The sequence below is a fragment of the Dromiciops gliroides genome, chromosome 2 (assembly GCF_019393635.1).
Source record: "Dromiciops gliroides isolate mDroGli1 chromosome 2, mDroGli1.pri, whole genome shotgun sequence".
In the NCBI taxonomy this organism is placed as follows: domain Eukaryota; kingdom Metazoa; phylum Chordata; class Mammalia; order Microbiotheria; family Microbiotheriidae; genus Dromiciops; species Dromiciops gliroides.
Window position 1 is genome coordinate 593,344,890 of NC_057862.1, and position 17,926 is coordinate 593,362,815.

General features: G+C 38.9%; 1 protein-coding gene across 2 annotated transcripts in view; it reads right to left on the reverse strand.

The window, feature by feature from the left end:
* Positions 1-307: 307 nt before the first annotated feature.
* The window catches only part of CFAP36 (cilia and flagella associated protein 36), a 119,421-nt gene continuing 101,802 nt past the window's right edge, over positions 308-17,926 (reverse strand). For both annotated transcript variants that reach the window (XM_043987264.1, XM_043987263.1), the window contains exons 7-10: positions 16,169-16,271; positions 2,897-3,042; positions 1,731-1,877; positions 308-954 (exon numbers count right to left, since the gene is read on the reverse strand). In XM_043987264.1, the coding sequence (XP_043843199.1) occupies positions 853-954; positions 1,731-1,877; positions 2,897-3,042; positions 16,169-16,271 (498 nt within the window). In that variant the 3' untranslated portion in view covers positions 308-852. The remainder of the gene's footprint in view (positions 955-1,730; positions 1,878-2,896; positions 3,043-16,168; positions 16,272-17,926) is intronic.

The following is a 17,926-nucleotide window of genomic DNA, read 5'->3' on the forward strand; positions in this document are numbered from 1 at the left end:
ATCTGCCAACATGTATCGGTTATAAATACTATTTTAATAAAAAGTTACATGAAATTGATTTGTGTGTTTTAATCACTAGTTTTTCCCTAATCTAATAATAGCTAGTGATGAAAAATAGTAGGCATGATGTTGTTAATTGATGTGGGTACATTAAAGTATTTGAGCACTAATTTGGTACCCACCTTAGATAAATAAGTTTTAATGACCATGGCAGGAAAGGTATCCCTATTACGGAGTCAATCCCAATTACCTGAGTCCCAGATAATCCTCAAAGGGTGTTAGAGGAGCTGAGGACATTTATACTCTCTATCCTAACCTGCCCACAGTAGGTTCAGCTAGCTCCATGCAAATAACCTGCAAAGAGTTCTAAGGTGATGGGAAACACTTTCCTTTTCCCCACTTCACAATGACAAAATTCCCAAAACCAACGGAATCAGCTGTGCGAATATTCCCTGTTCATTAATGTGTTTAATGGAGGGTACTGCAAATTTTAAACCTACACCACTGCATTAATCCACACTTCTAAAAATAGAAGTACTTAAATCTTTAAGCCATTATATCACTTTGTTCATTGCAAACATAACTTACATACATTTTATAACTAACACCACAATGTTAGGTAACTATTTTGTTTGCTTTTTATAAAATAATTTGGAATATTACAGGGTTGTTTTCAAGTTAAAGAGATTACTACATGGTAATTGTTTAGTGCTTGTTGTACAAGAGGTATGGATAGGTTAATGTACTTTGGAACTTGTCAGTGCGATTAAAACATACTTAGTTTAAGGATTCAATAATTTATTTTAAAGAAATTCAAACTTTTGTTTTACTAAATTAAGTTTCTTAAAATTATCACTTATTAATAACTTCTTCTTTAAGCTTCTCTGCAATCAATCTCCTCTTTAGTAATGTTTGCTTCTCCTCTGCTGTCATTTCTGGCTTCTCTGCAATTTCCTTAAACCAAAAAAAAATAGAACACAGTTTTAATTAAAGTATAGATGAAAAGTGGCTTGGGTTTCTTTTCTAAAATAAGGCTGGATGAAGGTCCCCTCTAGCACTAATGTACTGTGATTAGTTTTTCTGAAGGAAATATAGAACATGGCTTCTAATGTAAAAGGAAAGTAAGGAGTGGCCATGTTTGAAAGTGGTTTGGAGTTTGTTTTGTTTTTCTCAAAATAGCAATTTAAATTCATATACTTCCTTTTTTTTTCAATTTTTCTTTCTTTTTTTTTTTTGGTGAGGCAATTGGGGTTAAGTGACTTGCCCAGGGTCACACAGCTTAGTAAGTGTTTGAGGCCAGATTTGAACTCTGGTCCTCCTGAATCCAGGACCGGTGTTCTATCCACTGCACCACCTAGCTGTCCCCCATATGCTTCTTTAAAGTTACAGAGGATGTCCTAAAAGTCTTAGTGCATTTTAAAGCTCTAATAGCTTTTGGAATACCCTACACACAACACACATGCACACATACTCCTGAGTTTTAATTCTAATTTGGTGAGATCAGTACAGATGTGACCCCCATTTTAAAAGATGAAGCAAGTAATTTGTCTGAAGTCTGTGACTCCAAATCTAGCCTGATCTGCAAGCATTATACTATCCTTCCTTATGCCCAAGACCATTTAAGGCAGGTTTAATTAAATAAAGCTCGGGTATAAAGTGGTAAAATTAAACTTTAAACTTAGGTTATGTGTGCCTCCAATGCTTTGTCCCTGCACCAAAATAAAGGTTACCTCCTCGGCAGATTTTCCTTTCTGCTGCTCTATGCTGTGTATCTGTTTGACCCTTGGGTCCTTTTTCATAGACATCAGTTTATCTCTCTTCTGTTTTAGATAGTCCTCTCGTTGCCGGAGCTGCTCTCTTCCAAGGGCTGATAAATTCTAGGATAAATGAACAATTTAATTGCACAAAAGAAATTAATGTTTATATAGTATGCAGGATACACATCTACAAATGCTGAATGATTCAAGTATAACTTCAGAATTCTGCCTCACCAATTACTTAAATTCAAATTCAAGGTTTTTTGTTTTTTATCAAAATTTTTAAAACCACTATCATTTTCCCTAGTGTGTATAACATGTGTTTGTGTGCACATGTATATGTAGATGAGTATATGGATATATGGATATACAACACACACATTTACATAAATAGATGTATATGTACATATAAATGTGTGTAGTAAGTATAGGATGTCCTATGCCTCAGTATAAATATGTGTCTATATACATGTGTTTTATATATATAATATGTGTCTACATACATATGTGTGTTTATATATATATCTGAGGAGAACTTTAATGTGCTAGGAAAGCTCACAAATTAGAATTGACAATTTGAGCAATAAGCAGAGAAAGGCACAAGTAATATTAAGGCTGCAGTTTTATAAAAAGACAAAAAATCCTGTCATTAAGTTACTGGCAGTTAGATGTTCATTCTGTATCATTAGTGGTAATAGAATTTCCAAAGAAATGGCAACTAACATAATGGATAGAATGCTGGGCTTGGGCCAAGAAAACCTTCAAATCCAGCCTCAAACACTCACTAGTTACGTGGCCCCGTGCAAGTCAATTTACCTCTGTTTACCTCAGTTTCCTCATCTGTAAAATGAATATAACAACAGTATCTACCTTCCAGGTTTGTGTTTGTTTGTTTGTTTTGCAGGGCAATGAGGGTTAAGTGACTTGTCCAGGGTCACACGGCTAGTTAAGTGTCAAGTGTCTCAGGTCCTCCTGAATCCAAGGCCAGTGCTTTATCCACTGCGCCACCTAGCTGCCCCCTTTCCAGGGTTGTTTTGAAGACCAAATGAAATAATAATTGTAAAGGGCTTAGCACAGTATGTGGTGCAGAGTAAGCACTATCTATATAAATGTTAGCTATCATCATTATGATGACTTACTGATAATAGTCCCCCTTCTTTAATTGCCTGTTCCAAGCCAGCTGTCATAGTATCTTCCCTCAGTTTGGGAGAGGAAGTTTCAGGTAATGTTTCCAAATTTCTTCCCGAAGGTTGTAGTGATCTTCCAGCAAAATGGGCTTTTCCTTCTGGACAGCAGGAATTTGGTAAAGAAACAAATGAGAATATCATAAGAACACAAGAGGAAAAGTGATATAGTGAAGAGAATGCTTGCTTTGAGGTCCACCAGACCTGTGTTCGAGTTTTGCCTGTAACAAATGCTGCCTTTCGTGACCCTGGGCTTGTCCCCTAACCTCTCAGTGCTCTAGAAATCTCTAAGACCAAGAGTTGGACTACCATGTAAATAAATAGTAAATAAAATGGGATCATTGCAACAATTATCCATAGTTTACTAAAACCATTTTCTTTTTTGTTGTTGTTTGTTTGGGGGCAGGGCAATGAAGGTTAAGTGACTTGCCCAGGGTCACACAGCTAGTAAGTGTCAAGTGTCTGAGGCCAGATTTTAACTCAGGTCCTCCTGAATCCAGGGCCAGTGCTTTATCCACTGCGCCACCTAGCTGCCCCCCAAAACCATTTTCATAACCAATAAGCATCCTTTGTTGAGCACATACTAACACAAGTTCCTGGTGAATTTGTTATATAGAAAAGATAAGGATAGCATCTTATGCCTCAAAGTACCTAATACTTAGTTGAAGAGAGGTTGTTTTGTTTTTTTGTTGCAAAAGAGAAGTAACACAGGACAAGAGCTACATTAGTCTCTCATGGTAATTAATTACTACAAGAAGTGGAGGGGACACCAGGCAAGGGGACCTATAGAATGGTGGAGTGCCTCCAGGAGCCCTAGACAAAAGAGGGATGACCTTTTTAATTTCAATTTCAAAATAATTTCAATTATTTTATTTTTAGTTCCTGATTCTCCCCCTTCCACCTCTTCCTCCCACACTGAAAAAGCAAGAAAAAGAAAACCCACTATAAACATAGTCAAGTAAAACAAATTTCCACATTACCCATATCTACCTCTCACCTAGCATGTTTCATCATAAGTCCTCTGGAATTGTGGTTGGTCATTGTCAAGTTGATGAGAGTTCTTAAGTCTTTCAAAGTTGTTTGTATTTACAATACTATTTCTATTGTATACATTGTTCTATTAGTTCTGCTCATTTCACTTTGCATCAGTTCATACAAGTCTTCCTAAGGCTCTCTGAAATCGTTCCCTTCATCATTTCTTATAGCACAATAATATTCAATCACACACCTGTTTGTGTCTCTGTGTGTAAATAACCTGTTTAGCCATTCTCCACATAATGAGTGCCTCCTCAGTTGCAAATTCTTTACAACCACGAAAAGAGCTACTATAAATATTTTTCTCACATAATGGTCCTTTTCCTCTTTCTTTGATCTCTTTTGGGGTATAGACCTAATAGCAGTATTACTTGGGTCAAAGGGGTTTTAAGAGTTTAATAGTCTTTGGTGCATTAATAAAACTTTTCCCATGGCACCCTGCACATCAATCATTTTCCTTTTTTGCAAACTTTTCCAGTCTGATGCGAGTGAGGTGGTACACCTCAGAGTTGTTTTAATTTGCATTTTTCTAATAATTTATTTAGAGCATTTTTATATGACTTTATATTGCATTTCTTCTGAAAACTGCCTATTCATATCCTTTGTCCACTTACCAATAGAACGGCTTTTAATAGTGTAAATTTGAATCAGTTCCACATAAGGATGATATTGAAGAAGCTAAAAAGCTTCTTGTTTCTTTATGAATACATGATAACAATTCCTACTGATGGGAACAAAAATAATGCACGCCTATCATCTGTCAAGTGGCAAGTAGGTGGTATAATGGATAGAGTGCCAGGCCTGGAAACAGGAAGACTCATCACTCTGAATTCAAATCTGGCCACAGACACTTAATAGCTGTGTGACCTCAGGCAAGTCACTTAACCCCGTTTCCCTCAATTTCCTCATCTGTCAAATGAGCTGGAGAAGGAAATGGCCAACTGCTCCAGTATCTGCCAAGAAAACCCCAAATGGGATCACAAAGAGACCCATCTGAAAATGACTAAACATCGTCATCTGTCAAGAGCCCAACAACAAGACAAGGGCAATTTGTCCAGGATTAAAGCACTTAGTAGAACCTCCTTCAACATTTACGGTGACTTCGGTTATTTGCTTTTAGGTTCTTAGTGAATTTCTGTTATCCCAATTCCTATATTGATAATGACAGAAGTGAAAAATGTTGAAGCCAAAACATCTAATGTTTCCACCCTAGGGAAGATGGCAACCTGAAATCCTCCAAGCTTACAGAAAGGCCAACAGTGTTTTGACAGAGAACCTGCTTAAGCATTTGAGTGGACAAAGGCTTAAAGCAGCTAAGGGTTGGTTGGAGTAATCAAGGATTGAGGTGAGCTCAGACCCTCAAGAGTATGTGCAAAAAGTTTTAACTTTGCATTTTAAGAACACATTGTGGCAATTCTGTTATCTCCAAGATACAAGGAAGAAATGGGGGTCTTTACCCCCTTAGGGATGGTGCCAAGGGTTTTCCAGACACTAACAGAATCAAGAAAACAGCCACAAGCAGAACACAAAAGTCCAGAACCCGTAGAGATCAGGTCAAAAGGCAATCTGAGTCATCAATATGGCAGGGCAGTGTCCTCTCTCACTTTGGCTATTCAAATCATAGTGAGTTATTAAGTGGTGTCTGGTACTAATGTCTGAGTGACATCTGAAGACACAATGTCTGAAGGGGAATGGAAGGAGAGTGGGATATGACTGACTGAATGGGAGAATCTATATCCAGAGACAAAGTGCTCTACAGGTGAAAGGTCATTCGGCACAGCTCTTAATTGGAACTAAGTAATCACCAAAAAATACTTAGATAAATGCAGGTATCCTATCTGTTCCTCCATATCCCTAATAGGCCCAGAAACAACATCAGGACAAATTCCAGCAGGATTCCTGACTTGCATCTATGTCATTTAAGGGTAGTTTCTTTTTTCTTCTTTTTGGTGGGGCAATGGGAGTTAAGTGACTTGCCCAGGGTCACACAGCTAGTAAGTGTCAAGTGTCTGAGGCTGGATTTGAACTCAGGTCCTCCTGAATCCAGGGCCAGTGCTTTATCCACTGCACAACCTAGCTGCCCCCTAAGGTTAGTTTCTAAGATAGACTTGACCCTTCTACCAAAAAAAGAGTTCTTGGCCAGAATATTCAATGCCAGTAGGGAGAGGCACACCTTGGAGATATTACAGGTTTGGTTCTAGACCACTGCAGTGAATCAAATGTCACAATCAAGTCATGAATTTTTTGGTTTCCAGTGCCTATTAAAAATTATGTTTACACTACAGTGCAGTCAATTAAAGTGTTCAGTAGTATTTTCTCTAAAAAAACATACATACTTTAAATAACAAGTACTTTATTGTTTAAAAATGTCAATCATCATCTGAGCCTTCAGTGAGCTGTAATTTTTTACTGGTGGAAGATCTTGGCCAGGATGTTAATGGCTGCTGACTGATCAGGGTGCTGGGTGCTGAAGCTGGGGTGGTGGTGGCGATTTCTTAACAACAACAATGATGTCTGCCCCATCAACTGTCCTCCTTTCACTTGAACACTTAGAGGTCATTGTAGGGTTATTAATTGACCTAATTTCAATATTGTGTCTCAGGGAATGAGGAGGTCCAAGGAGAGGAAAAGAGTCAGGAAAACAGCTAGTTGGTGGAGCAGTCACAACACACAACATTTATTAAGTTTGCTGTCTTATATGAGCCTGGTTAGTGATACCCCAAAACAATTAAAATAGTAACGAAAAATATCACTGATCACAGATCATCATAACCAATGTGATAATAATGAAAAGTTTTAAATACTGTGAGAATTACCAGAGACATGATGTGAGTACATGCTGTTAGAAAAATGGCACTGTTCAGGAGGACCTGAGTTCAAATCTGGTCTTAGACACTTGATACTAGCTGTGTGACCCTGGGCAAGTCACTTAACCCTCATTGCCCTGCAAAAATTAAAAAAAAAAGAAAGAAAAATGGCACTGACAGTTTTGCTCAACAAAGGGTTGCCACAAACCTTCAATTTGTAAAAAAAAATGCAGTATCTGTGAAATGTCATAAAGCAAAGCTCAATAAAACAAGGTATGCCTGTATCTAAGCTTCTTTATTGAGAAGCAACTTTGGTTTCACAGTGGTCCTTTTACAGAACTCAAAAGCTTGAGAGGAAGTCAATGCAGATGTTTGTGATCCCAAGTCCAAGTGTTTCCACTTTATACAGAAAGGAGCAATCCACCAAGCATTGATATAAAGTATACAGGCATTATGGAGAGTGTCAGCACCTTGTTGTTGTTCACTTGTGACTGATTCTTTGTGACCTCATTTGGGATTTTCTTGGCAAAGATACCGGAGTGGTTTGCCATTTCCTTCTCCAGCTCATTTGACAGATGAGTAACTGAGGTAAAGAGGGTTAAGTGACTTTTCCAGGATCACATACCTAGTTTGTCTGAAGCTGGATCTGAAATCAGGTCTTCTACTGCACCACCTAGCTTCCCATTAGCACCTTACTGAAATTTGGTTCTCTGAGATGTGGTAGATCAGGACAGTACCTTAAACTACCAAAATGAAAGATGAGGTATCCTAAGAACAGAATCTGCCTGGGGGAAAAGTGGAGAACAAACTGGCACATATGAGAACATTAGTGAGGACTGAGAGATGTGAGCAAGAGAATGTGCAGACATGTCAATTGGTTATGTTGGTCCTACTTAATTCAAGGTTTAATAAGAAACTAAAGGAGCATGTGGAGTAGAAAAAAAGAACTAATTTGGGTAGAATGACTATTCCACAAATTTAATCCCAATAGCTAAAGAGGGATCTTGGAATGTGAAGGAAACAATGGCTAATATTTACATAGTGCCCCAACGTTTGTGGTAAATGTTACCTCATTTGATTCTCAAGCAATCCTAGGAGATAGATACTAACTCATCATCCCCAATTTATGGATGATGCAACTGAGGCTGAGAGTGATTAAGTGACTTCCCTAGTGTTACACAGCTAGGGTCTAAGGTGAGATCTGAATTTAGGTCTTCCCAACTCCAAGTGTAACACTATTCCACTGTAGCAAAGCTTGAACACTTGATATTTTCTGTCCTTAAGCTAGACAGACATAGTTTGACACAGCTGAAAACATGGGAAAATTAGGAAACAAAAATTTTGGCTTTGAGATATCTAGAAATCCCTGGAAAAGGAGGGAATCTCATTGATATTCTAATTCACAGATGTGAAGAAACCTGCAGGAATTCAACAACAGAGATTTGGAAAAGTTGGTTAAATTGTTTAATCTCTCATTATGGCTCTGCTAATCATGTATGGGATGGGGGTAGGAGACAAACATATAGATGTCTAGACAAATGTGCCTCTGAATCCATTTAAATGAGTGTTCATTGATTTATTAAGGACTGTGTGATAAAATAATGGAATTTGGCAGATGCCCAGGGGCCCCACCTGATTTAGTATTGTTTGAATTGAGTGAGAATGAGAAACTAAGTACCTACTTAAGGATGATTGGATGGAGGCCACACCTGGCTGGCCCTGAGTGACATGTTGGTATACTACTGAAATCAGCAAGAGACTACTCTCAGCCAATCACCTTGAAGGACCTCCCCCTTAGGGGAGGGAGAGAGGAACTAGGAAGGGAAGAGACATTCATTCTGGGGTGAGAGAGCTTCCGGAAAGGGACTGCACAGCTGACTCTCATTGAAAAACTACAGACCCCAGGTGGTAAGTGGAATCGAGGCCAGCTCTTTGAGCTAACTGAGCAGCAAGCAAGTTTGGGGTTTGAGTCAGTCTTGGCTAGAGCCAGGGAGCTTGTTAGTTTTCTCTTCCTTGTTGTCCCTGGCTTTATTAACTTCACATGTGTTGTAAATTTTGTTCCCTTTAATAAAACCTGATTTGTTTGTAGAAAAGAAGCTGTTAATCTCCTTTCTTATTAGCCTGGGAGAAATAACTAAAAAAGGCAGTTTGGAAGGGAGGAAACTTTGGACCTAGAGGTCTCTCATTATTTTCTGAACCCCAATATTACGGAGAGCCACCCAATTAAAATTTGGCCCTTACAACTGATATGGTTTAGAAAATTAAGCATTCTGTCCTTCTCTAGCAGTTTCAATGTACAAGAGAATTCATGTTAGCTTTGAATTCTGTATATATAAGGAAAGATGAGTTTCAGTAAAAAACAAACAAAAAAAGCCTTCACAGAATTCCTGCCAGCTGGAACACAAAACAGGTAGAAAAAAAGAATGCCTACATATATTTCTCTTTTTTTGTTGGTTTTTTTGTTGGTTTTTGCTTGTTTTTTGTGAGGCAATTGGGGTTAAGTGACTTGCCCAGGGTCACACAGCTAGTAAGTGTTAAGTGTCTGAGGCCGGATTTGAACTCAGGTCCTTCTGAATCCAGGGCTGGTGTTCTATCCACTGTGCCACCTAGCTGCCCCATATATTTCAAATGGATAGTCAAAAGAAGTGGGAATTAGAAAACCGTTTTTAGAGCTTGAAGTTTGGTAGATCTGGCATCTTCTGCCTGGCCAGTAGAGCTATATAGGAATGATTCCTGGGACAAATTTATTTTGGGAGAAAGTACAGAAGAGAGCAGCAGATGAAGGTCACAGAAGACAGAAGGCCACCCAGGGTGCTGCAGTTTTAATAGACCACTAGAGGGCAAAGTTCCCAGTGCAAGTTCTGTCTCTGTTGGCTTACACAGGATAAGTCTGGGCACCTAAATTAACTGTCAGAGCCCAAGGAAAGAGAATAAACCTATGGGTCAGAATGAGTTGGTCTTTGCAAAATAACTTCTTTCCATACAAAGAACCAAGAAATCTTTGAATTTTACTTTCAAGAAGGCTTGATAAAAGTCATACTTTCAAACTTTCATTATTTTGCTAAATACAGATTTGGTGGATGAAATGTGGATGTCAATGGGATGGAAACAATTCTAACATTATTTAAAAGACATTTCATCATTTTAAGAATTAACACTGGTAATAAAAAGTACATTGAACTAACTACCACTAAAAGGTAAAGGTAGTTCCACATATATTGAAATGGTACATAATTTGATGTTATCCTCTGTGATGGGTTTCTGGCTGAACAAGACTATACGACAGCAGCACGTAGTAAAGTGAACACTTGCAAGCAGAATGCAATGAAATTTACTGAAAGGATGAACTGAGGCTACTTACCAAGGACATCCTGGAGTACAAGGTGGGGGGAGTTGCTCCTTACTGGTGAATTATGGATCATCTATAAACATACTGGTTAAGTCAAACCAGAGACGAATGTATGAGCCTCTCAGATGGACTAAAACAAAATATGTTTTCCAGTAACAAATGAATGAACTCTTTTTCAGGTAACAAGTGGAGAGTATGCCAAAGCTACTGTTGACCTAGAGTAGAACCTGTGCAGTTCAATACTGAAACAACAAGGACTTCAGGGAGAAGGTCCAGACATGGAAAATGAGTGAATATGATGGGATAATGCTAAGGAGAATATTATTGTAATAGGTGGAAACATAGGTAGGAACATGATCATCAAGAGATGCCATGTGAGGGATAGGAGAAATATGAGGGATCAGCCCTACGTGGATACTGATAGATTGGAGGAAGGCCGTTAACTCCCAAGTAGGTAGGAGGGAGGCCCCCCTACTCATTACATAGCTCTGAAGGGTAACTGCCTCTGACTAAGAAATGTTGCCATTAATCCTGTGGAAGCAAACTATAGGCAAAAAAGTAATATAGACTTAATAATGTGCAGCCAGATGGACATTCCCAAAGGAAAAGAGGGAACCAGCCCTTAGATAGTTACACAGGCTGACAGTGGGTGGCCACTGTCAGGAAGAACAGTTTTGCATAGTACCTGAACTGTACTGGTGGCCAAACTTAACAGAGGACTAAGAGAACTAGGTTTTTCACTGTTTGGAGTCACCTCAAACTGATCCCAAATTTCTTTTGGTTCCTGGACAAGCTAAAGTGAGGCAGGCCTCAAGTCTAACTGTGAGTGGACTAAAATGGTCTAATTCACCATACCCCAGATGGAAAGTAGTTCATACTGATGGTGAGTGATTCTGGTATCTATCAGATCAAGGTGGAATGATGGAGCTACTACTATTCAAACACTGGTGACTCCCCTGTGTTGGGGGGTGGAGTGGGAGAGAGTTCTCCATATCATACAAATGGATAATGGTTTGGCTACCACTACAAAGTAGTGGAGGAACTTTCAAAGACTCTGCAAATCAACAGGCAATTTCATGAGATCTCCTACATGCAATTAGAAATCATTGAGATCTGAAGCAGATAACTACACAGACTTTATTCAGCTAAAGGTGGTTCATGGTGAGATAGAAAGAATACTGGACTTGGTTCAAAAACATGGGTTGGAGTCTCAGCCCTGCCCCCACTAGTTGCCATATCATATATAATATATAGCTCACAAATTTGAGCTATATGACCAAAGGACTATAGAATTGTGCATAACTTTTGATCCTGCAATACCACTGCTAGGTTTATATTCCAAAGACATCCCCAAAAAGAAAAAAAGACCTATTTGTCCAAAAATATTTATAGCAGCTCTTTTTGTAGTGACTAAGAATTGGAAATTAAGGGAATTCCCATCAATTGGGGAATGTGTAAACAAGCTGTGGTATGTGATGGGTGATGGAATATTATTATTATTATTATTATTATTATGCTATAGGGAGTGACAAAGCAGGATCATTTCAGAAAGGCTGAAAAGACTTGTATGAATGGATGTATAGTGAAGTGAGCAGAACCAGGAGAACACTGCACAGAGACAGCAATATTGTTTGATGAAGAACTGTGAATGACAACTATTCTCAGCAATACAATGATCCAAGACAATCCCAAAGGACCAATAATGAAGCATACTATCCACCTCCAGAGAAAGAACTGATATTGAATGAACACAGAAGCATGCTATTTTCTACTCTTTCATTTTTTCTTTTATTCAAGTTTTCTTATACAAAATGACTTTTTACATAATTGCACATGTATAACCTGTATCTGATTGCTTACCACCCCAAGGTGGGAGGGAAGGATGGATAAAATTTGGAATTCAAAACTTTAAATAAAAATGTTTATATGTATATGTATATATATGTATGTATGTATGTATGTATATCACTCACAGTCTGCAATCCACCAGTACTTCTAGATCTTTCTCAGATAAAATGCTTTCTAGTCATGCTTCCCTCACTTTATAATAAAGAAGCTGAATTCTTGAACTCAAGTGTAAAGCTTTTATATCTTAGATTCAGCTCTGGGTTGTAGCTTGCAGCATCTTTTTTGTGTCCTGTCATTCATGGTGTTAGTTGTCCATTCCCTCCCCACCCCCATCAGCTTTGTGCCATCTACAAATGTGATATTTACCATCTGTAGCTTTATACAAAAAAAATTTTTTTTAAGCTAAAACACACAGATTCCTGGGGCACCTCGCTGGAAACCTTTTGCAAGGTTTCTGCCAAGCCATTAATGATTAATCTTTGGGTCAAACCATTCAACCAGTTAATGGTTTGATGTTAACTTGGAAGGAGGTGAAGTACCCCAGGGATCTGGGCCTGGCCCTATGATGTTTAATTTTTATTAATTACTTGAATCAAAGGCAAGCTCACTGACCTCTAGTTTGTGGGCTTCACTTTCTTCTTTTTTGAGAACATAAAAGAAACATCTGTCTTTCTCCAATAGTACCCTTCTCCCATTCTTCATAATCTTTTCAAATATTACTGAGAGTGGCTCAGCAAGCATATCTGCCAATTCTTTTAATACCTAAAATATAGTTTCTCTGAGTCTGGTGATTTGAACACATCAAAAGCAACAAGATGCTTTCTTACTCTCCTTTTTTCTATCAATTTTCTTTTAGTCACTTATGTTCTATATACTTCCCTATTCAAAATTATTCTTCTTGACAGCAAAATAAAAGTTAAGCAGCTCTGCTTTCTCAGTCATCAATATCCATCAAATAAACAATTTGTTCAAGTGATTTCTCCACTACACCTTGCTGCCCTCTCAGTGTAAAACTTAATAAATCTACTTTGATTTGATTTTCTTCAATAAACCCTACTCTAGCAAAGATCACATTCTAGATCTATCCAGCCTTCCACTGTGCTCTCTACAATGCCAGGTCCATTGATAACAAATGAGTTTTCATCTTAAACCTTTTCCTTTCCTCATCTTTTCATCTTGTACTCACATAGACCTGGCTTCCTCCCTGATGAAACAGGTGATCCCGTTCCAGCCTACCCATCCACCCTCTCAAAATCTCTCTCCAACCCACAACTCAGTGATCATGGTAGGGGAGCTGGAATACTCCTTGCTTTCCAGGGCCACTTCCAGGTTCTCCCTCTGCCATCATCACTCAGTAACCTCTTTTCTTTGAGGTTCATTCAATCTATATACGCCCCTCAATCAAGACTCTGGTGGCTATTGTCTGTAGGTGTCCAGAGCACTCTCATTCCTCCTTCAATGAGTTCAGCGCCATGCTCACTCTCTCTTTCCTCCGCAACTCCTGCCGTCATACAAAGGAACATACATACTCATACTCTCTCAAGCTCCCTAACCTCCCCGTTCTTCTACCTTCTCATTTCTTGTGACATACTTACCCCACTGGACCACAGCAATCTTTCTATCTTGTCATCACCCACAAATGATATTCTGCCTCTCCCTTTGCCTTACAACCCCCAGAGCTATTCTTCATTCTAACCACAGCTCCAATCATTCGACCTCTCTGTTTCTTTTTGGAGACCATCACCACTGCACTGACTAAACTTTTCTCTTTTCCCATTTTTGACCCCTGGATGAATTGACATATCTGCTGGCCTCTTTCCTTGAGTACCGGGCTTCCTTATCCCAAAGATCATTCCCTGCCAAGCCTCAACCTTAAATTACTCCTACCATCTACTGCCTTCAATCCTATTCATATGCTACTAAACCATGCTGGAGGGAAATCACAAAGCCCTACTGCCTGAGTCCACTACAAAGTTATGATACCTAATCTCAAATGGACCCTCACTGCTCTAAGACAATACCTCCCTGAAGACCCTTTCTCAAGCCTTTTCATCTGTCCTTAAACCTCTCATGCTCTCCCCTCCCAACCCTCTCAGTTGTAAAACCTCACTTCATATTTTACTTGAAAAACTGAAACCATTTACAGAGAGCTCCCTCTTCTCCCCTCATCTCACACCACTCAGGTACCTCCCTCTCATTTTCTCCTCCTCCACCCCAACATGAAGAAACCCTTCTCCTTGCCAAGGCAAATTCCTCTACATGCACAAATGACTCCATTCTATGTCTTCTCTAGCTAATTGTCCCCTTTATTATCCAATTGCTTTCACTAATCTGTTGTTTACTGAATGTTTCCCTATTGCTTACAAATATGCCCCCCCTCCCATCACCCCCATCCTCAAAAAACCCTCACCTGTGGCATCTATGATCAGTTCCTCCAATTCCTTTCCTCTCATTCTCTTCTTAAATCTGACTTCCAAACTCACCATTCAACTGAAACTGCTCTCTCCAAAGTTATCTTTTAATTACCAAATCTAATGGCTTTTTCTCAGTCCTCATCCTTTTTTTTTTGGTGAGGCAATTGGGGTTAAGTGACTTGCCCAGGGTCACACAGCCAGTAATTGTTAAGTGTCTGAGGCCGGATTTTTATTCAGGTCCTTCTGAATCCAGGGCCGGTGCTCTATCCACTGCGCCACCTAGCTGCCCCCTCATCCTTCTTGATACCTCTGCATCCTCTTCTCCTTGAACCTCTAGGCTTTTGTGACACCCACCTGTTTGACCACTCCATTTCAGTCTCCACTGCTGGACCTTCACTCAGATCATAACATGGTATTTCCCCAAAGGTGTGTCTTCTCCCTCACTACTATTTCACTTGGTGATCTTGTCAGCTAGCATAGATTAGCCATCATCTCTAAATAGACAATTTTCAAACTTATTTGTCCAGTCCTAAACTTTCTTCTGACATCCAGTCTCCAACTATTTATATGACATCTTGAACTGGATATCTCATAAACATTTTAAGCTCAACGTGTCCAAAATTGAACTCATTATTTTATCCCCCTACACCATCCTCATTTCCTAACTTTCCATTCACAAGAATATTGGGGGCAGCTAGATGGCACAGTGGTTAAAGCACTGGCCCTGGATTCAGGAGTACCTGAGTTCAAATCCGGCCTCAGACACTTGACACTTACTAGCTGTGTGACCCTGGGCAAGTCACTTAACCCCCATTGCCTAAAAAAACAAAAAAACAAAAAACAAGAATATGAAGGGTACCACTATCTCCCCCCATCTAAGCTGACAATTTGGTGTCATCCTCATCTCCTCACTTTCTCTCGCCCGTCATGTCTAATCAGTTGCCAAGTACTATCATTTCTACATTCATAAAATCTCTTATATACACCTCTCCTGTTCTCTGTCACTGTCAGCATCCTACTTCAGATCCTCACCTGAACTACTGAAAAAGACTATTTGGCCTACTTGTCTCAAGTCCTCTTCCCAGCCCCCAGCCCCTACTCCAATTCATCCTACACTCAGCTGTCAAACTGATCTTTCTAAAAAATCAATGTAACCATGTCACCCCCATTCAATCAACCCGAGTGGCCCCCTATTGCCTCCAGGATCAAATATAAAATCCTCTGGCTTTTAAGGCCCTCCATAACCTAGCATAACCCCCACCCCCAACCCCCACTACCTTTCTAGTCATCTTACACATCTTACACCTTACATCTTACATCTTCCACAGACTCTGCAATCCAATGGCACTGGCTTCCTTGCACAGGACGCTCCATCAATCTCTCAATTCAGCAAATTTTTCTTGGCTGCTCCCTGTGTCTGAAATTCTCTGGCTTCAATTCTCAGCTAAAATCTCACCTTCTGGAAGATGCCACTTCTCATTTACTTTAATGCTAGACCTTCCCCTTGCTGATTACCTGTAGCTCCTCCCATATATAGCCTGTGGGTACATGGTTGTTTACTTACCTTCCACCATTCAACTGTGAGCTCCTTAAGACAAGGGACTGTCTTTTACCTTTATGTGTATCCTCAAAGCACAGTTTCTGGCACATAGTCAGTATTTAATAAAGAATAATGACTGACTGATAGCAAGTGATCAGGTGGCTGGAAAAATTAAGCCTGACATTCTCTGGAAAGGCTAACCTGATTATTAAATTAAGTACAGGCTAATCTTACCTGAAGATGCTAGAACAAAATTTGGATCATCTCCTAGAGATTTTTTCATTTTTGCAGCTTCACGTGAATATCCTGAGGGATCTTCTCTTTTAGAATCTGAAAACTTAATAATTAATGTTAATAATAATGGCAATTAATAAGAGTAAATTTAAATAAAATCCATTTATAATGTAAAACAACTGTTTGTTGTTTGTTGAATAGCTAAAGAGCAAATAATTTCTTAAAAGTCTATAAGCCACGGGGCGGCTAGGTGGCGCAGTGGATAAAGCACTGGCTCTGGATTCAGGAGTACCTGAGTTCAAATCCTGCCTCAGACACTTGACACTTACTAGCTGTGTGACCCTGGGCAAGTCACTTAACCCCCATTGCCCTGCAAATCCCCCCCCCAATAAATAAATAAAAAATAAAAGTCTATAAGCCATTACTAACATTTCAGAATCTATTGTGGTGATTTTGAGAAGGTAACTAGCTCTTCCACTATTTATGCCTGACATTCTTATTTTTTATGGCACCATCACTGTTATATTCCCAGGGTACCTAAGAAATAAACTGAGAAAGCAAAAGCCCTAGAAATGATAGCTGCACACAGAGGAAACCTAAATAAAAGTGTTTTGTTTTGGTTTTTTACTTGAGAGCATCTATAAATCACTACTCTAAATACTTGAGGTTTTCTAAGATCTAACAAATGGATCTTTGGTTCGTCTCCTAAAACAGAACATGTTCTATTTCTGGACAAAACCAACAAAAAGTGGTTTTTTTCTGTCAGATCTATAGGGATTAATATTATAGTGTTTTTATGCTGATTTCAAATACTGTTTCAGATTTTGTCTATCACCCACTACTGTCATGGGGATGTTTTATATATTTTTTAAATCTTATTTTTTTCTAAACAAAAATGTCCCTAACTTTCCTAAGATATAACTACTGCTGATTTCCTGTACTATTCTACCTGCAGAACATCCCTTTGCAGCATCCAAGTGTCAGTCAGAATTGTTTGGACTCTACTTGACATCACTGTTCCACTGTGGAGTACTCTTATTTTTTTTTCTTCCGCACATTTCCACACTATGTTGTGGAAGAAAAAACAGAATACAAGGGAAAAAACATGAAAAAAAAAACATAAAAAAGGTGAAAACAGTATGTTTTGATCTGCATTCAGACTCCCATCAGTTATTTCTCTGGATGCATTTTTTCATCATAATTGGAATTGTCTTGGATCACTGTATTGCTGAGAAGAGATCTATGATATGTCTATCACAGTTGATCATCACACAGTATAACTCTTACTGTATTCAATGTTCTTCTGGTACTGCTCACTTTACTCAGCATCAGTTCATGTAAGTCTTTCCAGGTTTTTCTGAAATCTGCTTTTTCATCATTTCTTATAGCACAATAGTATTCTATTACATTCATATATGACAACTTGTTCAGCCACTCCCCAATTGATGGACATCCTCATCATTCTCTGCCATCACAAAGAGAGCTGCTATAAATATTTTTGTACACGTTGGTTCTTTCCCCATTTTCATGATCTCTGGGATACAGACCTACTAGTGATATTCCTAGATCAAATGGTATGTATGCACAGTTTGATCTCCCTTTGGGCAGAGTTCCAAATTGCTTTCTACAATGAATGGATCAGTTAGCAGCTCCAACAGCAGTACATTAGGGTCTCAATTTTCCCACATCTTCTGTGGACCACTCTTGATGAAAGTGTTTTCCATATTCATTAATGATAACACCTAGGTTTTCCAGGAA